General features: G+C 40.0%; 1 protein-coding gene across 7 annotated transcripts in view; it reads left to right on the top strand.

Moving 5' to 3' along the window:
• LOC113424480 (rap1 GTPase-activating protein 1-like) overlaps positions 1-26,364 on the top strand; it is a 65,961-nt gene that overhangs the window by 3,167 nt on the left and 36,430 nt on the right. For 3 of the 7 annotated variants that reach the window (XM_087957323.1, XM_087957320.1, XM_087957321.1), the window contains exons 1-4: positions 7,180-7,469; positions 16,065-16,158; positions 17,986-18,021; positions 19,663-19,710. In XM_087957323.1, coding sequence (XP_087813449.1) covers positions 7,426-7,469; positions 16,065-16,158; positions 17,986-18,021; positions 19,663-19,710 — 222 coding nt within the window. In that variant the 5' untranslated portion in view covers positions 7,180-7,425. Of the gene's footprint in view, positions 1-7,176; positions 7,470-16,064; positions 16,159-17,985; positions 18,022-19,662; positions 19,711-26,364 lie in introns of those variants that run through there. The other 4 variants (XM_087957318.1, XM_087957319.1, XM_087957324.1 and 1 more) reach the window with 3 other exon arrangements.

The raw sequence follows: 26,364 nt of genomic DNA, 5'->3' as shown, positions 1-26,364 counted from the left end.
CCGGAAGTGATTTTGTCAAAAATGGCGGCATAAGCGCTTTCTGGTGAGCTTTTCGGGTAGAAATGGCTTTCTACCCGGAAAAGCTCACCACGGCGCTCATGCCGCCATCTTTTGTTAAAAATTGCTTTTTACCAAAAAAGATGGCGGCGCCCCCAGCAACCAGCGGCCCGGTAAGGTTTGTTCATGCCCGGTACCGGTCCGCGGCCTGGCTGATTGGGGACCCCTGATTTAAGGGACATGAAGCCATTGATAGGGTGTTACTGAAACAAAGTATATTTGACACCCCCAAGGATGTCAAATTTGAAAGGATGGACATCAGATTTTCTACATTGGTGAAAAATTAAAAAACTGAAGATTCATTAACCCATATTATGTGGGCAGGTAATCTGGTACATTTTTTGGAATAGTATTTTAATGTACATAAGTTGATTCAAAGAAAAATATTTAAATTTTAAGAAGTTAACATGAGATTGAATTATATACCAAAGCTTTGAAATCTGACTCTTTATTGGAAATTATGATTCTATCAAGTGTGGGGGATGATTAAAATAATTATATTGAGAAACTGGAAAAGTCATTATTATTCCAGAGATTAAGGAAAGAAAAGGGATTTTTTTTACTAATCAAAAGATGAAAAAATATATTCTACTGTAGCAGAGATTTTGTAGTATTTTGCAATAGTATTTTATATTAATTAATTAGAGTAATGTATTAGTAAATTAGTAACTATTGATAAGTTTAATATATAAGATAGATATAGGTATAGTTTGACTTTTTTTTTTTTGTTTCCTTTCATTACGTTTGCATAGAGTCTCATTTAACTGTGTATTCTTTTTCAGTATGTTTAGGTGTTTTGCCACTTTTTAAATGTTTTGAATATAAAAAATAAAAAATCAGGGAGAAGAGAAGAAAACTCTGAGGCACCCTGCAAGTGAGCTCCCACTAGACCCACCTGTCTTACCTACCCACCCACTGTGTTCCAGCACCTTCAACTCCCAACTCTTGTCCGGAAGGAAATTGTGGTCAGTGATACCAATTAACCATGAGACATCTAATAAGGGAAGGGTGGGAATGGGGAAATACTTGTTTAAAATAGCTGGATCCAGGAAAGATAATATTTTGAGGAGATGGCATACTAACGTCTATTTCCAGGGCTAGCATCATCTCCTCCATTGACTATCTCCCGGACCATCTTTTCTCTCTCTCTGAGAAAAAAATCAGTGGAACGGCTTATCTCTAGACGTTGTGGGTGCTCCATTAGTGGAGGTTTTCAAGAAAAGACTGGATAGCCAGATACACAGAGGAAGAAATTTGATGGACATGGATGGCAGATGGCAGAAGTCATTGTTCTGATCAAGGCTTCCGAGACCATAATTATGCACACGCTTATTTTAAAAACAAGTCTTGTTTTATAGTAACGCTGGGAATTATTTTCATTCCCAGCCACTAATGAATCTCAAACAGTCCCTTGAGATAAGCACCTTTCTTTCCTGTGAAGTGCTACCAATAACAGTAGTGTCCTGTGAACCAACCAAACCAACCAAAGTACAAAGAGCTTCAAGAATGAATCTGAACTGAATGAACGACTTTGCTTCCTGCAAAGGTTTCATCATCTTTGCCTGTCCTTTATACCTTATGGGAGGGGCAATCACCTCCCAGCCTTACTCCCAAGTTGCCCCTTTTGTTTCAACTGCTCTCGCCTTCTAGCAGCTCTGCACAAGCGCACACTGGGAAGAGGTTCCCCTGGGTCCTCTGCTTCACTGCTGCCAGGCTCCGAAGGCTCCAGAGGCAGCACCCCACTCCCAGATGGTCCTGGCCCCATCTCTGCATCGGATGCAGGACCCTCATCCGAGTCCTCTCCAGACTCCCGGACTGATCCCCTTTCTTCCCCACTGTCTGATTCCGCTGTCCTCTGCACAGGCTGCTGGCGAACCACAACAGTTATATCAGAGAACATTCTAGCCACTTCATTGGCATCTACAGGCAGAAAGGCATCCCAGATAACTGCATGACACTGCCCCAGGCACTACTTTGACTCTGCCCATAGTCAAGAACACAGTGAACAATAAATAGTTTTATTTTTATATATTACTGTATATATTATTATTATTATAATTTTTTGCTCCTATATCTTTTGAAGAAATAACTGAAAGATTTAATAACTTCTGAAGTTATTAATTTCAGTTATTAACTATGAAGAACATAGTTATGTTACTGTAATGGTTCTTTTTTGGATATAAGATATTTAACACATTCATTTGATTATTTTGAATTATATAACAATGGTTTGGAAACAGGAGAAGAATGAAAATGGATACTGCATGTATTTATAACAGTGAAAAACTGATATTACAAAATTGAAAAGACATCCATTTCCTTTCAGTTATATAGTGGTCTGAAAGATATACTTCTCTTTCTATATTCAAACAAGGATTTTATTGGTAAGATTCTTGATTTGAAGACTGTTTAGACATTTGATCTGTGCATTCTAGTTTATTATTTTGATTCCTGTCTTTTTGTATTACACAAACTATTACATGTGAACATTTGTATTGTATTGTATGACTTGATATACCTGTAAGGGTATTTTTGTCTCTTTCCTTTTTTGCATGTAAAATAAAATTTGAAAACGCCATTGAAGAAGATAAAAGCTTCTTTTATTATAATCATTTATGAACAAGGAAGAGAATAAACTGTATTATCTAAATCAGGGTGATTCTATTTGTTAATAGCCAAAAATCATTCTCAAACTCTTATTAACAGCAGCACTTGAGACCTGAAATGAAACTTCTCCCATTATATTTTTGCATGAAAGCTGCCTTACAATCCATAAACTTAGTAATACATAATGTTTGTATAGAGAAAAGTGACTTGATCTGAAATTTGCCTTCTTTTCTGAAAGATCTTATACATCTTATCTGTGACCTCCAATCTGGAAATATATCTGTTGATTAATTTTGCAAGCAATCAGCCAAGCTAAATGGTTTTTACAGCCTTCTCCAGTCTGACATTCTCTAGGTTAGTTGAATTTCAACTCCCAGGTAGGAAATTGTAAAGATTGTTATCTACTTTTGGGAGGAAGGAGAGGTGTGTGTGTGGGGGGGGGAGGGATAGTCTATAATTCAAAGTTATAACAGCATTTCTTCCTCAAAGCATAGAGGGGAACAATATTCCTCTTGCAGAATTAGCATACATAAAGACTTGAAACAAAATTTGGAATGCAGTTCTAGTCCCTTGCTCCTTTTCAGGACTTTGAGACTTTCACTACTATTTATTGCTCAGAATGGAGACTTGTCTGTTCTTACCCCAATTCCACTCCTACAACTTTTGGTCCATACATGCTTTATAGCATCAAAACATTCAGAATTAGAAATGGCAGGCTGAGGGGATGGAAGTTCACAGCAAAGACAGCAAAGTCCACATTTTGGATAGAGAGGATCATTGGTATGAAAGAGGGCAGGGGTGGGATTCAAATTTTTAACAACTGGTTCTGTGGGCGTGGCTTGGTGGTCATGTGACTGGGTGGACGTGGCTTGGTGGTCATGGTAATGGCTTGGCGTGGCCAACTCAATATCACATCGAGGCACGCATCTCCTCGCCTGGCCTCTCATGACTGTGGGGATGTTGCAACAGTTGTAAGTGTGAAAAATGGTCATAAGTCACTTTTTTCAGTGCCATTGTAACTTTGAATGGTCACTCCACACAAGCAAAGTACCAGCAAAGGAGGGGGAAAAAACTCCAGAGACATTCCTGAGACAGGAAGTCTAGTCCTGCCAAGAATATAATAAGGGTTAACGGAGAGGCAGTTTCTGTAAGCAACACCAGAATGTTTCCTTCCTGCCTTCCTTACAGGATTAGGCCAGTAATTTCTTCTAACAACCAGTTCTCTGAACTGCTTGAAATATTAACAACCGGTTCTAGCGAATAGGTGCGAACTGGTAGAATCCCACCCCTGAAAGAAGGGTAAAAGAGGCCATTTATGTTAACATTGGACAGCCCTCTCTCAACAGAGGGGAGGAATAAGACACCGCCTACCTCCTGTCTACAACATAGCTCTTGCAGCGGTTCCAAGAAGATTTCACAACCAATTGCACTTTGATTCAGATGACACTTAGGTCAAAGATAAAACCTCACATGGCTCAAGAGCTCTCAGGGAGAGTGCTAATGACCAGATGACTGCAAAGAAATACAGTCCTTCCTTCACACGCACACGCACATCCGGTCAGATTCTATCTTGCATCCCTCCACTATCCAGTCTGTCAGTACCTATCTTTCCATTCTGCCCCCCCAAATCACAACTGGTGATGTTTCTTGGATAAGAAACAAAACCCTTTTTTCTTCTTCCTCAAAGGGGAAAAAATAAGTCCAGTTGCCTTTTGAAAAAGCACCTTTGAGATATGAGGATAGCAGAAACTCCTAGTTTTTCATCTGTGAAATAAGGATGTTCTTGCACTGATGAAACACGTAGTTTGGGACTTGGAAATGAGATTCTCATTTCTTCATTGCCCTCAAAGTGGTGCTGAACCTCGGAACAATATTGTTGGAGATTCTGGGAGAAGAGTGCAAACTTCTAAACAGAGAGTCAAGATTCTATATTCACAAATAATGGCCAAGCCATATAGGAGGAAATAAGTCTTTCTGATTTTTTGACAAGGCCATGGGATCAGAAAGACAGGATTCATAAGCTACCTTCAAACCGAGCTTCAAATTAGTGCTTCTTGCCAAAAAAAATAAGCCAGAGATTGTTACTGGGTTGACACCAACACTTTATTATACAATTATTTCCAGGGCTACCTTTCAAAACTGATAGTAGTATAGAGTTTATTAGTATAGATTGTTTAAAACACAGAGAACAATTTGTCCCGTGGGTTTTATTGTACTCAGCAAAGTAAATTCTACTTCATGCTGAGTATAATTTGTTTCTAAGCAGAGTATTTTAAATAAACCACAATGGCTGGATTCCATAATGTGCTAAGCCTAAGCCAGAGGTCTCCAAACTTAGCAACTTTAAGACTTGTGGACTTCAACTCCCAGAATTCTGGGAGTTGAAGTCCACAAGTCTTAAAGTTGCCAAGTTTGGGGACCCCTGGCCTAAGCCATTAACACAATATGGCTTGGTGGGATATGTGCACCCAAGTACTGGAAAGAATTACATTTCTCAGATAAAATTTAACATCTGTATTTTCCTCTGCAACTTTGACATTTTAAAGACTTTTTACATCTTTTCCTTTTAGTTTTCCTTCTAATATTTATGTTTATAATAAACTTACCCCAAATAATGATGATTGGTTTTTTTTTAAGATTGTGGCATGAGAGAAGGACTTACATAAAAGGACCTTTTGCATACTTCTAGGCAATAATTTATTGCCTTTAATCTGGCAGGATGTTTCTCATCAATGTTAAAAGTCCTAATATATTATTAAATATATTATTAAACATTAAACAATAGAGCACTATACAGTGTGATATGCTTTGCATTAAATTCCGCTAATAGCCAAGCAAAAGGTATTTAGAATGTCCTTCTATTACTACTTTTGGATCATTCATGTCTAAATGAGGTTTACTCTGGCTGTCTGGCAGAGAAAAGCCATTTTGACATACTTCTCTTGCTGTTAAATGACTGCTGCAAATTTGATTTTAGTTGCTTGTATTTTAATTATGTATTTGTTCCTTTTACTTTTTGCAAGGGCCTAAGGATAATATCAATAAAACAGAAAGCACAGCAGGGGAAAAAATCTGAAAACATCATAATTAAAGATAAGCCCCAACCTCTCTTAAGAGTGTGTGTGTGTGTGTGTGTGTGTGTGTGTGTATATATATATATATATATATATATATATATATATATATATGTATATGTATGTATGTATGTATGTACGTATACGTATACATATACATATACATATACATACATACATACATACATACCTACAGGAACTAGCTACCTCATAGTTTCATGGTTTAGTTCAATTTATATTTAGAGTCCTAAATACATTTAAGGCCAGAAGATCTTGAATTGGCATCTATATACCATAATAAGTCAGAATTTAATAAAAAAAAACAACAGGCTTAGCACATGATATATAACCGACCCTATCTCTCTGTGCAGCCTATTAGCAAAAATTACTGTTGTGAGGATAAAGTAAAGATGATACTTTCATGTATTTCACCCTAAGCTTTCATACAAAAAATTGGTATTAATAAGTTATGGGTAATTCTGCTTGAGATTTATTACTGTATGAAGTAACTAAGAGAATAGAATTTCTGTTTTTTCTGCTTCTGTCATCTATTTTGTACTATTCCTTTTTATATATTTTTATCTAGTGAAATGGTTTAGGTTAATTCCTGATATAGAAGAGCAAGATGCAAAATATTAATACGAACAAAATATTACCAAGAAGTCTGCTTTAATATCCTAATCCCATCTATCTTAATATTCTTGAAGATAGAAGCAGACAGTGGTAATAACACTGGCCAAAGAATTTCTAAGTAAAGATCTCTACTTACAGAACATCTAGGATATGAGTAGATTCTCATCCTGCATAAGGAGAATTTTTACATAAAGATTTTCTTTTATCTTAGTAGTTCAAGGTAGGAAAAATAGATTTGAAAAGCTAGTTTTACTTGATATAGGGATGGAAAAAGAAAAGAAAAAAATTGCATTTTATTCTTTTAATTTATTTAGGAGAAAAATAATTTATTAAAGATTATTGACCAGGATGTGACCTGAGGCAGCTAAATGGAATTATATTGTACCTCTACATTGTTAGCACCATTGAAACATGTGGGCTATTCCTTAAAAATTCCACATAAATTCTCAGAATGAGGATCATTTTGTCCTTCTTCAGTAAAGATTGAATATATATTACACTATTCTTTCATTTCTATCTTTGCTTCCTTGCAAATGTTATCCCTGTAGCATCTTAATATCTATTTTGCATGATATACCAGAAATCTCTCTTTGTATTTTTGTGGCATGTAAACCATTAAATAACAAACATGATGGGGACCCAGATTACAGTACTTCTATAGAGGATAGGCTATGCTTTAAAACGTATCTTCACTTCCTTCCTTTATGTTTATTTCATTCAATCCTCCTATTATTTTCTTTTACATGAAGCCCCTCCTCTCTCGTTTTCTCTGTGGTTTGCTCGCTCACTCGCTCACATTCCTGGTAACCTGCAGAGTCTCCCCAGGAGTTTCCTGCTCTTGCGCAGAATAAGCTCTTCTTTTTTCTCATTTGAAGTGTGTCTCAGGAAAGAAAGGCAGTAGCCATTTAACTTCCAGGGAGGAAGTGATTTGGGGATAGCAGTTGTGTCCTCTGGAGACAGGCTGGCCAGTGTATACTGCACAGAAAGAACAAAGCCTACATGCAGGAGACCAACAAAGCCTCAACAGGCACAGAAGAGCCTGCAAGAAGATAACATGTTTTCTTGGAAGCGTAGTTTGACCTTTGGGACCTATGGAGGGTATGTATCTAGATCAGCCCTGGCTTTATTCTACTTTCCTTTAAGCTGTGTTATCTCTCTCTCTCCATGTTTATTCCAGGGAAATAAAGGCTGCCATGTGCTTTTAGCACATCAAAGAATCTGGAGCCACTTGCAAGAGAAGTATGGCTTTGTATAGTTTGGTGAGGAAGAGGAGTGTGCTTCATTATTTCAGGATGCTTTTGCCTCCGGTTCTCTTTCTCCCTTCCCCAACTAGGTCCTCTCCAGAGATGTCGGAAGTAGTGAAGCTTCCAATATTGCTAGATATTGCTCATGTTGCTTGGATTTCTTGGAGTTGCTATCCCAGTAAATCTGGAGGGAGCCAGATTATGCAAAGTTGGCCTACATAGTTCTGGAAATGTAGAAATGGCTAAATTTTATTGTTCATAAGGTATTACCTTTAAAATGTGTAGATACAGAAGGACTTAGTAGTCTTCAGATGTGAATTAGACTGGAGATAGAGGGCTAAAGCAAAGGATTTCATTTCACTTACATTTTTATAAAGATCTAATGGTATGCTTAGAAGCCCAGAGTATCAATATAAATTAACCCAGAGAAGGTAACCAAATGTGTTTTCAGTTATTTAATATTAATATTAATAGGATACTTATTTTTATAAACCGTAAATTAAAGTGCCTCGGTGTCAGTTAGCCCAGAGAAGATGGGAGTTTTGCTTTTGTTGGCAAAGCACTGCAGGCTAAGAGCAATTAAGAATAATTTCTGCCCGTAATCTACTGCAAATCAGCAGAAGAAAAACATTTTATCACTTGTTTTTCCCCCTCACTCCTTGGAGGGGAACATCAATAAGTACGCAAGGTGGATAGTAGAAGTATTCTACTTCTGCCATCCCTCTGCATCCATCACCAGTTTTGTGCACTGTCCATGTATAGAAGTTCCTGTAGCCGCTCTGCACAACTTAGAAATCTGCATTCTCAATTGGGCAAAGAGTATCCAAAAATACACAAATCCCCTTGCAGAAGACCATCATTCCCCCAAACATGAGGAAATGACAGTCCTCCCTTGCACTAACCTCACTTTTTTATTCTTAAAAGTCAAGAGTGCACTGGCTGACATCATTTGAAATCTTGCTTTAGCCACAAATCCAAAAGATAGCTTTAGGCAAGTCCTCTTGATATTGAACTCTTCTCTTTACTTTGGATTATTATAAAGGAAGAATCTAGTCCCATTATTTCCTTTCATTTTCTTACTAGAGAAGATTTGTGGAAGATAGAAGGGCTGCCAAATTTATTTTGACTTCTAATGCTGAGAGTGGACTGGAGGCTACAACATATGAAGAACAGTTGCAGGAACTGGGCATGTCTAATCTAATGAAGAGAAGGATTAGGAGTGACATGGTAGCAGTCTTCCAGAATCTAATGGGCTGCCACGCAGAAGAGGGAGTTAACCTATTCTGAAGGCAGGACAAGAAGCAACAGATGGAAACTTGTCAAGGAGAGATCCAACCTAGAACTAAGGAGAAATTTCCTGACAGAGCAATTAACCAGTGGAATGGCTTGCCTTCAGAAGTTGTGGGTGCTCCGTCATTGAAGGTTTTAAGAAGAGATTGGATAGCCATTTGTCTGACATGGTATAGGGTCTCCTGCTTGAGTAGGAAATTGGACTAGAAGATCTCCAAGGTCCCTTTCAACTTGATTATTCATTATTCTGCTAGAAACTGTTTGGGAATATAATGGCTATATCAAGGTTTTCGTACAGAATCCTGGGAACAGTACTTAAGTAAAATAGTGGGACTTCTCTCAAATATTCCTGTTTTATTAAAATCTAGTCATTCTGCATGATTGTGTCTGGACTTTGGAGCTTCCTGCAGAAAGGGAATAATGCATTATTACGATCGCTTTGAGCAGTCAAATATGCTATGGAAATGTTCAGGGTCTAAACTTCGTGTCTTCCAGAAGTTTTGGACTATAAATAGACCCTGGTCACTTTCTGACCATGCTGAATGTAGTTGATGGAAACTGAATGCCAAAACCACTGAAGGACACCAAGCTACCTTCTCCTGCAAATGTTCTCTTTTTTTATTGCTATTGAAACTTGCCAGATAGCCATTATTCTGTGGTACCAATCAAATATCCCACTGTTGGAAGGTTTTAAAAGCTAATACATTTTAGTGGCCACTCAACAAGAGTTTTATTATTGGCCTCTGGCTGTTGATCCTATCCTTTCTTTTTTATCAGTCCATATGCCTGGGTTCAGTTCCCATTATTTCTTGTCCTGAGGAAACTAACATTTTTAGTTTGAAGTAAATTATTCTGGTAATTGTTGAGATGTTTCAGAATTAGATTTGCAATAGGCAACCCAGCTGTTCTTATTTGATTTTCTAGCTGCTTTAAATCTACATTACAAAGCTTACAGTGAACACCTTAATTTGCATTTGACACAAATGGTTTACCTATGTGAATGAGCCACGATGAGGTAATTTTTTCCCTTCTAATGCACATTTGTTCTAGAAGCACTTTTATACTTCCCTAGAAGTATAAAAGTGGGTTTGTTGGAAGCAGTAATTGCTCCTTGCTGTGCAAAGTCTGCCTTGCTCTTTTACATGATTATCTGTGAGAAACGGATGTGAAGGCAGAGCTGCTTCCTCTTTACATATAGGTAGGACTTTAGTTTCAAAGAAGACATGTGGTTGTGCAGCTCATCTGTGGATATTGTTATGACCCAAGTGGTCAAGGCAAGGCAGGCTTCTAGAGCAAACTCGCATCATCACGGTGGCATCACGTGATGTATCGGGACTTTTTTTCCCTCTGCTAAACCAGGCAGGGGTGGGGCCAGCGCATGACGCATCCAGCCTGCGGGCCGTGAGTTTGACACCTCTGTTCTAGAGATTCCTTTATTGATTTAAATAAATGTTCCAAAAAACACCCCTCCAATCACTGGTAAGGCTTCACCCCACACTATCCTGAAGGCAGCGACCCTCAGTCACCCAACAACACCCGGTATGTAACAAAAAAAGTCCACAGAGTAGGAGCTCACCCTCACAGGGCAAGGTCCAGGGTCTCAAGTGCAGTCCATTTGGCTAAGCAAGTCCAGAAGGTAAACTGTAGTTCACAAGGCAAAGTCAAGGCACAAGATAAAAGGCAGTCTTCAGGGCAAGGCAAGGTACAAAGCAAAAAAGCAATTCTCACAGAAAGGAAAGGCAAGAAGCAGTCTTCAAGGCAAGGGCAAGGTAACAAGGCAAAAGGCAAAAGGCAGTCCTCACGGCTAGGCAAAGCAAAAGGCAAAAGGCATGAGTCAAAGCTGGGGAAGTGTAAGTCAAAACTATTATTCCTGGCAAAGATTAACTCCCTACTGCTTCTCCTTAAGTCAATCCACTCCACGTGTTCCTTGTGAGGAGGGGGTGATCTTCTTTTGAGTAACCTTGCAACCCTTCTCTGAGTTTGCCTACTCTCTGCTCTCCGTGCCCTTGGATCAAGTGGGGTAGGCAGTTGTTCCTTATCAGAAGGGATCAACTGCCTATCAGCCCCACTGCTTGTCAGCAGCCCATCCACCCCGGCAGGCAGCTCTCTGTCCAGTCAACCACCTCTCCCCGTGACTGAGGGGCCTCGGACAGCATTGTCCTCAGCTCCCGGCCTCTCCAAACATGCCAAGAGAGGCATTCCATCCCCGTTGGACAATCCCGGGTCCAACTCCTCCTCCTTTGAACCGGGCTTTGCATTCCCAGTCTGGGATGCAGTCTAACACAATGGGGGCACTGAAAGTCCATTGTTGCAGTAACTGTGGATGTTGTTCTGTGATGCAGTTCACAGTTTTCTATCAGTTTTTGTCAGCATCTTTCTTCAAAGCTGACAAAAGGAAGCTTCATAGCTCAGAGCTGACCAACAGATTGTGTCAGCAACCACAGCTTCTGGTTCCCTTAGTTGAATGTCACAATGGCGTTAGTTTCCTTCACAGCATCTTTGTAAAAGCTTGTGTGAATAACCTCCAGGTCTCTTTCCAGCCTCCAGTACATTACACAACAACTAGCAAGGTATACAATGGTCATCCATTTGGCTGACATGTCCCATCCACCACATATTGGCTCTGATAATAAAGGACTCAGTGCTGGTGAGTCACCCAGAACCTCCAGGTTGGAGACAAGGTCTTGCCATCAAATGTCAAGGATGGAGCTGAGCACCCATGTGAAATTTCTCCAGTTGTTTGATGTGTCATTGATACAGAATTCACATCCATATAAGAGAGAAGGGATAGCCACAACTCTGTAGACTTTGAAGTTTGTGAAGGGACAGACATTGTGTATTTGAGCACTCAAGTATACAGCTGCCCCAGTGCTTGGCTGGTCTTGCTGGTCCTGGAATCAGTTTCTTTGTTCAAAGAGCCATCACTCAAGATGATGCTTCCCAAGTATTTGAAGTTGTTTGCATTTGTCAACTGGGTGGCATAAACAGTGATTTTGGGTTTTACGGCCTTGGTATTTGGCATAGCCTGGTCAAGTATTTCAATCTTATTCAGGTTTATAGCCAGGCCGAAGAGCATAGCAGAATCTGAGAATTTACATAATACTGCTAATTATAGAAAATTTACATAATACTGCATAATAATACTCTTTATATAATGCTGCTATTAATGCAGGTAAGCTCTCTGCAAAACTAAACAACAGCTTAGTCACTGAATCCCAGACGGAGTGTATGGCAGGCTGCAGCTGGAGGTAATCCAGACCGAAATGTATCTGGAGCAGCAAAACATGTATCCTGGCCTTCTCTATGTAAATGGCTCATACACAAAAGCAATTCTTATTATAGTACTGGATGAGTCTTTTTATTGCTTTGATAAATGATCCTTAATATCCAAGCATATTCTACCTTCTACAGGTTATTGCCTGCCACTTTGGAGTGGAAAAATAGCTTGCTGGTTGCTGTCTTGTACCTTTTAGGGTAGAGGGAGCTTGTCATCTGTAAGTAATTCAGCTGCTGTCTCCTGTTAAGACAGATGTCTGCATCCACTTAAAAAGTTTGTTTAGTGACCGTTCAAAGTTACAACGGCACTGAAAAAACGACTTATGACTGTTTTTCACAGTTACGATCTTTTCAGCATTCCTGTGATCATGTGATCAAAATTCAGATGTTTGGCAACTGACTCATATTTGTGACCATTGCTGTGTCCCAAAATCCTGTGATCACCTTTTGCGAACTTCTGCGACCAGTGAGGAAGCCAGATTCACTTAACAACAATGTTACTAACTTATCAACTGCATTGATTCACTTAACAACCGAGGCAAGAAAGATCATAACATGGGGCAAAATTCACTTAACCCACAGAAATTTTGAGCTCAATTATGGTTGTAAATCAGGGACTACCTATACTACAAAAAGGAAGGCAGGCATTAAGAGAAAAAAAAAACTCTATGGAAATTTTGTTACCTGACTTCAGGTAACAAACATACATTAAAGCATTTGGGCCTCTTAATTTAGAATGAGGGCAGATAAGAAAAGATCCACCATATAAAATAATGTTCAGCGTTGATGGAAAATGTGGCAGAGATGTATTTTTCTCCCTTTTTCCTTGTGCAAGGAGCCCCGTGCAAAGGGAGTCAGGACTCTTTCAAGGAAATAAATGATTATACAGAAACAAATAGGGAAGATGTGATGAGAAGGGCTACAATCTTAGATGGTTGTAAAAGAAGAACACTTCATGGAGGACAGGACTTTCACTGGCTACTAATCTAGTAAATTAGTCTAGAATCAAACACAGTCTATCTTAAAATACCAGCTGTTGGAGACCAAACACAGGGAGCTGTTGCGAAGGATAGCAAGATAAATTAGCACATAAAGGAAGAAGGCTATTGTTATTATGTCCTAATTCTGAACTTTGTGGATGTACGTGTCAGCTGCTGGGGTACAGAACATTGGAGTAGATGGTCTTTTGTTCTACTCTGTCAAGCATTTTATCATGTATTGTAAGAATTTCTATACTGTTGCATTGTGTTTTTGTATGCATAAAAAACAACATATTTCACGCATACCAAATAGGAAGCCTTTCTACACCAGAGTAGGATTTTTTGTGTGTGTGTGGTAAAAAGTTAAAACGGGTGAAATTATTATTTGCAGAACTTCCACATCACACATCTTTTGGGGCATCAATCCAGGAGGATACTGTTTTTTATTCACAGCATTCTCCTCTGTTATTTATGAATGGTCCTAATATGATTCTTCAGGGTTTCTCTTTCTAATTATATTTTCTTGTACATCCCATCCATGTAAATACTTGTGTGGAAGAAGAGAGAGAGGATTGTCGCTGCATCAGGTCAGAGTCCTGTGCATCTGAAATGGGATGTGAAAAACCAGGAGTCTGGCAACACTTTTTTCTGACACATTTTATTATAAGGAATCAGCATTCACAAGTTGCAGCTCACTTCATCACATGCATAGAGTGGCTAGACTGATGCAGGATTTAACTGGGGGTGAGATGGGGGAAAGAAATTATGCAGACACAGGTTACATGGGCCACAGATTATCTTATCAGTTAATTGTAGCGTGTTAAAAACCCCTTGTGCTTGTTGAAACCTTCTGAGATTGGCTGAAACTTTTTGATATATGTGAATTCAACAATTTATCATTCAGTGGCACTATTAATAATTGTTCCCCAAAAATTGCTTTGCATGAAAGAGAAGAGGCAGCTGTAATAGAAAGTTGAAGGGGCAGACAGAATAATATATAAAAGGTCTCAGATAGGGGTGATGTCATGCTGGCCACAAGACCGTGGAATATCTCCAGACATCACTGGCTCTTTGGCTTAAGAAATGGAGGTGAGCATAGCCCGCTTAAGGCGGTCACAACTGGCAGGGTTAAACCTGCAGGAACACCTTTACATCACTCCAAGAATGGGAGGGAGAGATTATACTTTCTTGTACATCCCATCCATGTAAATACTTGTGTGGAAGAAGGGGTAACACTGGCATTAGGGAGACTTAAGTCCAAGTCCATAGAAGCTCCCTGGGTGGCTTGGGGGCCAATTATTCTCTCTCAGCCTAACTAATCTCACTGGGTTGCTGCTGTGTAGATAAAATGGGAAGAGGTAGCGCATATATACACTGCTTAAGCTCCTGAATGAAAGGTGATTTGTGTCTAATAAATAATAAATAGACCAGAATCCAAGCAGGGCTACAACAATGGATGGGCAAGGATGATTTGTGATTACATGTCTAGCCTGCACAAGCTCTGTTCTTGGTTTTTAAACATGCTTCCATTTGACTATGCTTCTATTTGACTACTCACTGGCTGAGTAGTCAAAGCTTTTATCTCTGAAACCATATTCAGTGTTGAATGCTTGTGTGAGATGCATTAATAAATGTCTGCCTGTGATGACTGGGGGAATTTACCTAGGGTTTCTTTATTTTAGTGCTATGCTTTGTCTAGATGTCATTTAAAACAGTGGTTACCAATTGGTGGGCCGGGGACCACTGGTGGGCCGCGAGAAAATTTTGGTGGTCCGCAGATAAATGTCCCCTCCAAAGCACTCCCCCCAAAGCAATTAATCCAGGCTGCATGGGAACACAAGGTGCTCCACTGACATGGCCCGCCCACCCTCTGGCCCCCACCCTTTGGCCAAGTGCAAACCTTACCTTGAGTAGAGCCACGCAAGCTGGAACTAGAAGGTAACACCAATGGTCGGGGAGGGAAATCTGCCGCAGGGTGGCTTGCAGATGTTGGTGGGAAAGTCAGTCCCATATTCCACAGCTGCAGTAGTCACAAGACTGGCCCTTTAGCCATCCCAGAGCAGCTCCTCCAGTCCATGGCAGGCCGGTGCACCCGGGTGGAGGAGCAGCTGCTCCGGGATGACCAATGGGCCAGTCCTGTGACTACTGCAGCTCTGGAATATGGAACCAAATTTTCCACCAACGTCAGCAAGCCACCGTCAGTCAAAATTCATATTAGTGGTCTGTGGCAGGGGTCCCCAACCGCCGGTCCGCGGACCGGTACTGGCGCGGAACAAGCCTTACCGGGCCGCTGGTTGCTGGCGCCGCCATCTTTTTTGGTAAAAAGTGCTTCGGTGAGCTTTTCCGGGTAGAAAGCTCACCGGGCGCTTCGTCAAAAAGATGGCGGCGCCACGCTCGTGAGCTTTTCCGGGTAGAAAGCCATTTCTACCCGAAAAAGCTCACTGGAAGTGCTGGCGCCGCCATCTTTTTGACAAAAGCGCTTCCCGTGACGCCACCGAAGCGCATTTTCGTCAAAAAGATGGCGGCGCCCAGTTGACGCTGTGCCGGGCCGCGGCGCCCAGCTGATGCCGGAACCGGGCCGCGGCGTCGAAAAGGTTGGGGATCCCTGGTCTGTGGGATTTAAAATTATGAGTTTGGTGGTCCCTGGGGTCCAAAAGTTTGGCGACCCCCGATTTAAAACCTACTCTTCCTGCCCATTCACAGTTATAATCTTTTCTTGAAAAGAATTATGTATATTTCTCTGAATGGGCTTCATAAAAATACAGTCTGGGCCTTGTCTGAACTACAATCAGGCCAGTTCCTTAAGCTTATGAAAAAAGGTGTCAGCATCTGGGTAAGGTGACAGTTCTGCAGCTGTTGTTTGTTTTTATTATGCTAACTGGCATGGCCTCCTTTTCATACAGGAGATCTGATGAAGCAGAACACTGCATCAGTGACATCTTAGACTCACCTATCCAGGACTCTCAGGCTGCCCTTAATCTAGGTGTTCAGAATAAGGTAAGGAATGCCCTTGCTTTCACGCTGACTCTAATAATGCGGATGTGTTTAGCTCAACCAGTCTTGTCTTTGCTTTAGGAGCTTCAGATAATAGCAATAGCACTTAGACTTATATACCGCTTTATAGTGCTTTACAGCCCTCTCTAAGCAGTTTACAGAGTCAGCATTTTGCCCCCAACAATTTGGGTCCTCATTTTACCCACCTCGGAAGGATGGAAGGCAGGGATGGGATCCGACCGGTTTTGGTGATTTTACGTTTTGCGCAAAGCAGCTGCAGTTGAAAAAGCAGGAAATAAAGGTCAGGTAAGAGCTCGGGTTGGCCAAAACAGCAGCAGACATAGAACCGGTTCTATGTATGCTGTCTGCTGTCTTCAGAGCTACCAGTTCTACAGAGGTGAACAGAACTGGTAGAATCCCACCCCTGATGGAAGGCTGTCAACCTTGAGCCTGGTGAGATTCGATCTGCCAAATTGTGGGCAGCTGGCAGTCAGCAGAAGTAGCCTGCAGTACTACATTCTGACCACTGCGCCACCGAGGCTCTATCTTATCTCTCTAATCCTTGTTACCCTTAGGGACATAAGTAAGCTTGAGAGAGAAGCTAGTCTAAGGTCACCCAGACAGTTTTCTGGCTGACCGGAGATCTTCTAAACTGAACGCCATTAGTATCAGGGACAGGAACTGGGTAAACATAGCTGGACGATTCTGAGCTCTTTCAGCTGTATAAACTTAGAACATCAGTTCTTGGCACCCAAGTATGAAAGATTGGAAATTGGAACCTAGGGATTTGGGGAAGGTTTGGAGCAAGCGGTTTTTCCACATAAGCTCTCGTCTCTTTAGATAACAAATCTACCTTTTGTATCACAATTTGATGCTGTCAGTAATATAATTCTTTTCTGCATTTTTTTACCTTACTGCTTACAGTTCTTCCTCTTTCCTTCCTTGCAGTTACAGTGGCATATATACTGCTAAGTTAGTAATATTTCCTGTGTTTTGTCTATGAAAAACTATCATCTAGGTGTTTAATGAACAAAGAAGAAGGTTCCATTCAGCCTTCTCTCGTGAAAATACTATGTATAGTCTTCTAGGACAAATTGTTTAAGAGATGGAAGCCAGGAAAAATATTGATGAGAGATATATCAGTTGTATTTGACAGTTTGAAAGGTTTGCATGTTGAATATGCAGTAAATTAATTTCTTTTGTCTCAATGAGAAAGATATGGATTCAACCAGAGATAAATATTTGGCTAAAATTTAGAAGAACTTTTAATGGTAACAGACTGCCTTAAATAGGATAGTTGATGTCCTTTAAAGTGTTTAAGCAGTGCTGGGCAGCCTTACCGTATCCCACCTGGACTCACTCAGAATAAGATGGAGGGTATCTAACTTAGATGAGTGTGAGAGAGGGACAGAAAGAGAAAGGCAGAGATGATTGATAGATAAAATATGTTGGGAGTGCTATAGTGCTGTCCTGCTTCCAATTATGTTTTTTAAGGTTTAAAATTTAAAGGTTGTCCTTTAAATGGCAAAATATTTTGTTCTTTTCAGACAAAAAGGAATATCTGAGTAAGGAATACAATAGTAATGAGCAGCTCATTAAAAGTATAAGACATGACACTTTTCCAAAGTGGCCTGGTTTCCAGATAATTGGAGTTTATACAATATGTTTTTTTCTCTTCTGAGACAGCAACTATCAGGAAGCATTCTGTATTTTGTATTTTCATTAAAAAAAAAACCTGCAGTATTGAAGGCACGATCTAATGAAACAGTAATAATGACTTAAAGTTTGGAGTCTACAAACTGATTTCTGATTTTATGTGATTCCATACAGGTAGTCGACTTATTTGAAATGATTGAAAAAATGCAGGTATGTTTTTCTTGTTTCATGATCAAATTTTGAGCCTCTGATAACAAGCTGCTTCTGCTATGGAGTCATCTTGCCACCTGAACATTACCACAAACCGAATGCAATAATTACCTGAAAGGTCTCTGTCCGGCCTATAGCTGTGGAAGCTGTTAACCCCCTCCACACAGCTGACTTCTGGTGACTCATCTTACTTTGATGCCCTTCTATTTCACCCTTCCTGTTCCTGCCCGTGCTCTTTCTATTGGTTCGTCTGGCTCCTGGGAGATTCTGTTTGTAATTTAGGAAAATGTTTTTACCTCTCTGCTGTGCCTTTGTTAGAAATGGATGCTTTCTTTCTGCTGTACTTCTGGAAGTCATGTCGCTCCAAGAGCTGTGCTTTTCCTTAGTGATACCTCAATTCTCTTCCTCTGCCTGTGGGCTACATCTGTTTTCATTTGGGCCTGACTGCAGGGAATGAGGGAAATACACTGGATGAAATGCATTTTGGGTCACTTCTCTTGCACATCTGTGTTCACACGTTCTCATGTACTGGACTTTAAACTGAAATCACTCTATTGATAAAGTCAGTTGAGATTTGTGGAATGAATTATTTTTTAAAAAAAAACTTGCTTTCCAGGGCAAATTATGTAATAGATATCACATACAGTCTGAGCCTAACACACTGCAGATGTGTTACCTAGAGTAAGCTTTTGGTAATTTGATGAATGAAATCTGTTTTTCCATTTGAAGCTCTCAGAAGAAAGTGGATGGAGGAGGTAAATTAGAAAACTTAGTTTCACTGAATTCCTACTCTGATGAGTGCCTAGATGAAACTGGAGCAGCCAGTGAGGGGGAAAAATAACATTTGGACAGTTGCATTACAGGCAGTAGTGATTAGGTTTGGGGATGGATTGATTCCCTCACTTGGGTGAGCAAGAAACCATATACAAATAGTTTTGTTAGTTTAAAAAAAAAAAAAAGCTCTCCTGCTTTATCAGAGTTGATACCTTCTGTCCCTTCTTCCCAGGATTTTAGGCCGATGATATTTTTCTCAAATGTCTTAGCATTTCTGAATATCATATTTGTTCTGCAACCTGATGTTACCTATACGGAAATATGTGTGTGTGTGTATGTACGTAACACAAAAGTCCTGTTTTGAAAAGAGGTGATTATTCTAGAGTGAATGATTAAGCATAGGAGCATAACAAAAGCACATTCTCTAAATATGTTGCCTATAATGAACTTTGAGATTCTTACTCTTTGCTCCTGAAATGTGAAGTGGTTTGGTAGTGAGGCTCTTGGCCCCGAAAAGAGCAGTGGTTTGCTGTTGTCAGCTGCAGCTTCTAGAGCCCCTCCAAAAATGGCCACCAAACCTTAATATTTAATATGATAGAATGGAAGTGGTACTAAATATGTGAAAAACAATTATATTAACTATGTTTAATACCATTATATGTAAATTAAATTGTATTTAGTTCTTAACCTTGCCCCAGAATTTTTGGAGCATTGTCCCCACTATATTATTCAAAGGCCAGATGGACTTTCAACAGCCTTCCCCCTCTGAGGCAGAGGGAAAAATAAACTTAATTGTTTATTGATTGATTGATTTCTTCCTTCCTCCCTCTCTTCCGGACTTCCTTGTCTCCCTATCTGTCTATCTAGAGAAGTCGTTTGGATGAGCAAAGATGTTCACTTCCAGCAACACTGAAGGTCAGTTTCCATTGCTCGCTGCATTTTTTGAATTAGGAATGGTAAATCCAAAGGTCTGCACATTATTCTATGATGGGACAAGTTGCACCCTAGTATTTCAGCAGAATTTCAGTCAACGAACAACCCAGCAGGAGAATAGAATTCTTTATTGGCCAAGTGTGGAATTTTTGCAAATGCTCTCAGTATACATAAAAGAAAAGATACATTCGTCAAGAGTCAAGAATCATAAGGTACACTTAATGATAGTCATAGGGTACAATAAGCAATCAAATCATACTAGGAACAGTCAATATAAATCGTAAGGATACAAGCAGCAAAGTTACAGTCATACAATCACAAGTGGGAGGGGATGGGCGATAAGGAGTGATGAGAAGATTAATAGTAATAGTAGTCAGACTTTGTAAATAGTTGTTCAGTGTTGAGGGAATTATTTGTTTAGCAGAATGATGGCTTTCAGGAAAAAACCTCTCCTTGTGTCTAGTTGTTCTGGTGTGCAGTGCTCTATAGCATTGTTTTGAGGGAAGTTGAAACAGTTTATGTCCAGGATATGAGGGGTCTATAAATATTTTTACAGCCCTCTTTTTGACTTGTGCAGTATACAGGTCCTTGATTGAAGGCAGGTTGGTACCAGTTGTTTTTTCTGTAGTTTTATCTGCAGGCTTTGTAGATAAGATTTGGGGGGGGGGCTGTTCTTAAGGACTTGAGGTAGGCTTCACTCCCAATTGAATGGAATCCTCTCTTAGGAGTCATGGAACGAATAGCCGTCTTCTGTTTCTGTACAACTATGGAGTTAGAAGAGCTGGTTCAGGGAATAGACACCCTTAGAGGAATGAGAGCAAGGCTTACAGTTTTGGTGAGGGCAGAAGTCACAATGGATTGTATAGTTTGGGGACAGACTGACATATTTGGGCCTGTGCCCAATTTGGGTTTTCTCTGTCTTTGATTTTCTTCCTTAACTCAAACCTTATACGTGGTTTGCATTATGCTTTTCATGTCAGAGAACTATACCATGACTTTTCAGAATTGTACACTACAATTTAGTGCTGCTGTCAGAGGAAGTCCAAGATCTGTGGGCATCACTGTAAGTACTGATTAGAGGCAAATTGGAGTAGAGAGAGAGAGAGGCCTAGTCCAGGTGAGGGAAGAAGAGAAATAAAAGAAATAGAAATTATTATAGCAATAAAGGAAAATTAATATTAATGTAAATCAATACCCCTTATACGGTAGTATTGGCTTATTATGAACTTTAAAGTTGTATTACTCTCGTCATGCTAGCTGGGAATTCCTGGCCCTAAGGGGAAGGCAGAAAACAGAGCATTGTTTGTGTATATGTTTCAGTGTTCAGGAAAGTAGACTATTTTGGTCTAGTGGTTAAGGCACCAGGCTAGAAACTAAAGGTCTATGAGTTCCAGTCCCACTTCAGGCATGACAGCCAGCTGAGTGGTTTTCATGCCTAAACCACTCTCTTAGCCCAAACCAACTGACAGGGTTGCTGGGGGGGAAATGGGAGGAGGAAGGAATATTGGGTTCATTCACCAACTTGAATTATTTATAAAAATAATAAAGGTGGAATATTAATTAATTAAAAACAAACAAATAAATGAAGTATTCCAAAGCAGACTAATCTTCCCAAACTGACACCTTCTAATTGCACTGAGACTGCAGGGCCAAGAATTCCCAGTCAACATGACTAGAATAATACAACTTCAAAGGTCACAATAAACCAATACTATTAAATAAGGGGCATTAATTCAGGAATACTTCCAAATAACTCTGGAAGAGCAGGAATGGCAAGATGAAAAGGAAAAGTCACTCTTTGCACCTATTTCCTGTTCTCTTGTGGCTGTAAATGTAATTGGGTGCCAATCTAGCATTTATACTACTTTAGTTGAATGTTTCCTTATGCATGCAATAAAATATCCCTCTGATTTTTTTTTTCTTCAATTCAGTCATGTCTGATTCTTCAAGATTGCCTTGACAAGTTTTCTTGGCAAGGTTTTTTTCAGAATTGGTTTGCCATTGCCTCTTTCCACAACCTGAGGGAAAGTGACTAGCTTAAGATTACCCAGCTGGCTTTGTGCCTAAAGTGGGACTAGAAGTCACAGCCTCCCAGTTTCTAGCCTAACATTTAACCACTACAACAAACTGACTCTCTTCACTATGATTTACAATAAAGCATAAAACCAAAGTTAAACAAAAGGTGCCATTCTAAGAACTATTCAACTATTCAAAGAAAACTGCCCTGTCTAAACGTACATTTAAAGCCTTTTATTAAAAAGAAATGTTCTTGAATTAAATTGTATTGTGATGATTTCATCCATAGCACTGTTATGGAAGTGGGTTTTTTGGATGCATGTTTTGACTTCTAGCGTACAATTTACAGATTATCGCACATCAAAATACTAACCAGGACTGATCCTGTTTAGCTTCTGACATTAGCCAAGATTCTATTACCCACTAAAACATAACCTTTACAAAATCTATCAAACAGGTCAATTGCCTGAACTCAGCAAGAAGCACCTTACAGGCTTTAAAAGTGGCAATCAGCCTGTCTCATTAATTAGAGAAAAAAAAGGCAGACACTTCAATGATCTTCATGTCTTTAAGTCTTTCAAAGACCAGCTTAGTTCCAGTTCTTGTAGGGAGCCATGGAGATGACCTTGGAAAAGTTGTTAGGGCAACAATGGATGTTGAAGCATATGTTAATGTTGGAAGTGGGAGAAGAGTATTAGGGGGGAAAAAAACCTAAGACTTATTCTTTCCTCCTTTACTGGAATAGAAGGAGGAGGAGGGGAGGAAAAACATAGGCAGACTTGCAAGATTTCATTACTACAGCCAATCTCCACAAAGTGTGGAGTTTAATTTTCCTATGGAGCCAGTTTCCTGATCTGTTCTAACAGGTAGAGCTGAAAGTTGCATAGAAACTGGAAGTTTCCGAATTAAAGGCATAGACAATGTTATAAAATTGGGTTACAGTATTCATGCCTAAGCCTGATCTAGAAGCATTTGTAATATTATAACTGAGGCATTTCTGCCACAGCAGGTGGCAATATCCAACAAACAGATCTGTTTAGTATTTAAATAGGACACCATCATGAAATCCCACCATAGACTATTCCAGGAAGTTAAAAAAAAAAACTATCCTGGAAAAAGGCACCCAAACCATTGTTGCCAAAAAAACTATATATGTAATCTTTGACTTACAACCATTCATTCAGCATCCATTCAAAGTTTAGACAAAAAAAATGACCCATTATGGCTGTTCATACAGTTGCGTTGTCTTCAGAAAGCCTTTGAAAAGATAGCACAGCTTTACAAAGATAGAGCAACTTTCTGAAGACCCAGGGAACCATAGGTAGTGTCACCTGGTGCTCCATTCAAAACCCAAGAAAGAAATACTTAGACTCTTTTAATTAGAGAAAAGGTATCTTTTACTGGAAGTCAAGTGGTAGCAACAAAAGAATTCTGAATCAGAGAAAATAGGCACGTAAATCACATATACAAAGTGATGGCAATGTTCCCACCCCCAATAGTTCAAATGGTTCTTCCAATTAAAAGTTGTGAATGTCATCATGTGGACATCTTCAGGTGGTGATGTCCGTTGACCTTGGCATACTTTGATAAAGGTTTGCAGCTGCGCAGAGAAGAGAAAGCTAAGCAAGAAATAGAAACCTAAGCAAGAATGTACTCTCCCCCCTCAGTTTATACAGTAGTAATTTGCAACACCTCCAGCTCACTTCCCATACTCCCCCCCCCGCCCCCGTTACTTATGACAGCCGAAAGATGCAAAGCAAAGGAAGAAAATCTTGAAGGCTGACAGGTAGGAAATGTTCATCAGAGAAGCTGAGTCCAAAAAGGAGTGAAACAATAGCTGAGGACAAAAGCTGAAAGGTCAGTGCAGGGAACTGGGAGCTAAAGGAGTTGTGTGAATGAATGCTTGCTATCATTTGCTGGGGTGGGCTGGGTACCCCAATGTGGCAAGCAGTCTAAGACCCATGTGGTTCTGGGCTGCTTGCCATCCAGCAAGGCATGGTGCAGGATAGAAATGGAGGTGTGGGGTGGAAATTGGCTGTTGGGGGAGTTGGAGGTAGTCCTTTACCAGAGGCTCTGGCTCTGGGCTGGAAAAGATCATACTTAGGGATGGGTGAGAACTCGCTTGATGATCCATGATTCTTGGTAAACTACTGTAATGGGGTGTGCTAGGATTGCTGTCATAAAGTCATGTGCAGTCATGTGATGTTTCACTTTACAGCCACACTGATTTATGATGGCAACCCTGGTCTGAACTGTCATAATTTAAGGATGACTTGTAGTATACCCACAGAGCAATATTTGGGGGCAGTGGGCAGTGAGAGGGAAGATACATCTTAACTTTTGGGTTAAATGTTGAGCAGAGACAAAGAAAACTAGGGGTGAAGTAAGCTATTTCCAATAGGGTGTTCAGTTTCTCTGGTATACTCTCATTTCGTTTCTGTCCAAAATTACCAGAGACTCCCATAATTGAATTTGCTACCAGACTGGCCAAGGCTGCAAAAGATACTCTCCAGAAAAGGCTCATAAAAAAAAGTAACTGAAGGTTCTGTGATCTAATTAAAGGAGGAGATGGTAGAGGTAAAAATCAGCCCTCTCACACCTGAAGTAATTCATCAGCTCATGAGCCTGCAGAGGCAATTTGTGCAAAGCAATCTTGCTTTGCTGCATGTTTGCCTCAACATAATACACACTGATATTATAATGGCTCATATTTATGTTGAGTCAACTTCCACTGCACTTTGATCATCAACTATACCACTACAGCTCCTGTTCTTCTGTATGTGTGTGTGTGTGTGCATACATGCATATACATACATACATACATACATACATACATACACACACACACATACATACATACATACACGTGCACAAACACAAAAGCTCTATTTTTGAAGTATATTGGAAAGAGCATTTAGGTGCAGTTTTGCCAATTTCCTTAGTAGTTCCCTATTCCATATCCCACCCAAGACAAAGGCATAATTGTTGGTGGGACCAAACACAAACTCTTTGGAGGTCTTTTGAAATCCATTCCTACATATGGACTTGGAGGTCCATCCATGACAATTTATGAAAATGTTTTTGTGCTCTCTGAGCTTGGTTGTTTTCCTGCAGGCATTTTATTACCCAAACTAGGTAACATCATCACTATTATATAGTGATGCAATAAAAGGGATATATTGTTGATTTTTAAATGTTTTCTGAGTTTGCTCCTCTACCAGCAGATGTTTCATGATCAGACAGGGAAGAGTAGAATATGATGATGATGATGATGATGATGATGATGATTGAATAGTATTGTTGATTGAATAGTATTGTTGTATTAGCAAGGAGACTAAAATACTAATGCAAAATAGTATTTGGCTACTGAGAGTAATAAATTTGTCTGCCAATTTACTAGCTGTGTTGTAGTATATGCTCACACGCTTCCCAAGGTGTGCTACTGGAAGGGTGAGCTAGGTTTGCAGAAGAAAGGTGAGCAGCTCTTCCTGCAGCATCCAAGGCCCTCCTCCCTCCACCAGAGCTGCCTCACAAATGGATGTTGCAACCAAGAAGGTTCAGAGCTTGAAAAAATCTTCCTGCCTTCACAAAGCACCAGCTTGCCTCCCCAATGAAGTGGTACCTATTTATCTACTCACATAAAGTATGCTTTTGACTTGCTAAGTGGGCAGAAACTTAAGCAAGTGATGGGAGTTCACCCTGCCATGCAGTGCTAGGTCTCGAATTGTTGGAGCAGAGACCATCTTCAGCATCATTAAACCACTGAGTCACCATGCCATTTGGATGATAATTACTAACACTTCAGACGATAAATTCAAGATTCAGAAGGATCTTGATAGTTTGAGCATTGGACCCTACCAACAAGATGCAATTCAGTGGGGTCCTGCACTTGGGTAGGAAAAACCAGATACACAGATGCAGTATAGGCAGTATCCTCCTCATCAATGGTGCCTATGAGAGGTCTCTAGGTGTCTTGGTGAATCACCACTTAAATATGAGTCAGCGGTGTGCTGCGCTGCTAAAAAAAGAACAACAACACAATTCTGGGCTGCACCAGCAGAGAGATAGTATCAAGGAAAGTGATTCTCAGGTCACATTTGGAATACTGAATCCAGTTCTGGTCACCATTAAAAAAAAATGCCAAGGATCTGAAAAAAAAATGCAGACAATAGCAACAAATATGATAGCAGCTAAATCCTATTAAGAACAGCTAAAGGAACTTGGTATTTTTAGCTTGATGAAGAAAAGATTGAGGGGAGACCTCATAGTAATCTTCCAATACTTGAAGGGTATTGGGAAAGCGCATTGATTTATTCTTCATAGTACCTTAGGGTAGAACAAGAAGCAATGGGTGGAAACTTATCAGAAGGAGATCCAACATGGAAATAAGGAAAAATTCCCAGACAGAATTATTAAGCAATGGAACAGCTTGCCTTCCAGAGTTGTACATGCTCCATTGCTGGAGGTTCTCAAGAAAAGATTGGACAACTAATGGTATTTGTCTGAGGTGGTATGAGGACTTCTGTCTTGATCAGGAGGTTGGACTGGAAGACCTTTAAGGTCTTTTCCAACCCTGCGATTCTACAAGGTGCTACAGAAACTGCCACCCAGCAGGGTGAC

This window comes from Notechis scutatus, chromosome 2, assembly GCF_049901735.1.
Source record: "Notechis scutatus isolate UNSWTSFEM ecotype Mainland chromosome 2, rNotScu1.2, whole genome shotgun sequence".
Taxonomy (NCBI): Eukaryota; Metazoa; Chordata; class Lepidosauria; order Squamata; family Elapidae; genus Notechis; species Notechis scutatus.
Note: the sequence above shows the minus strand (reverse complement) of the source record. Positions and strands in the feature narration are given on the sequence as shown.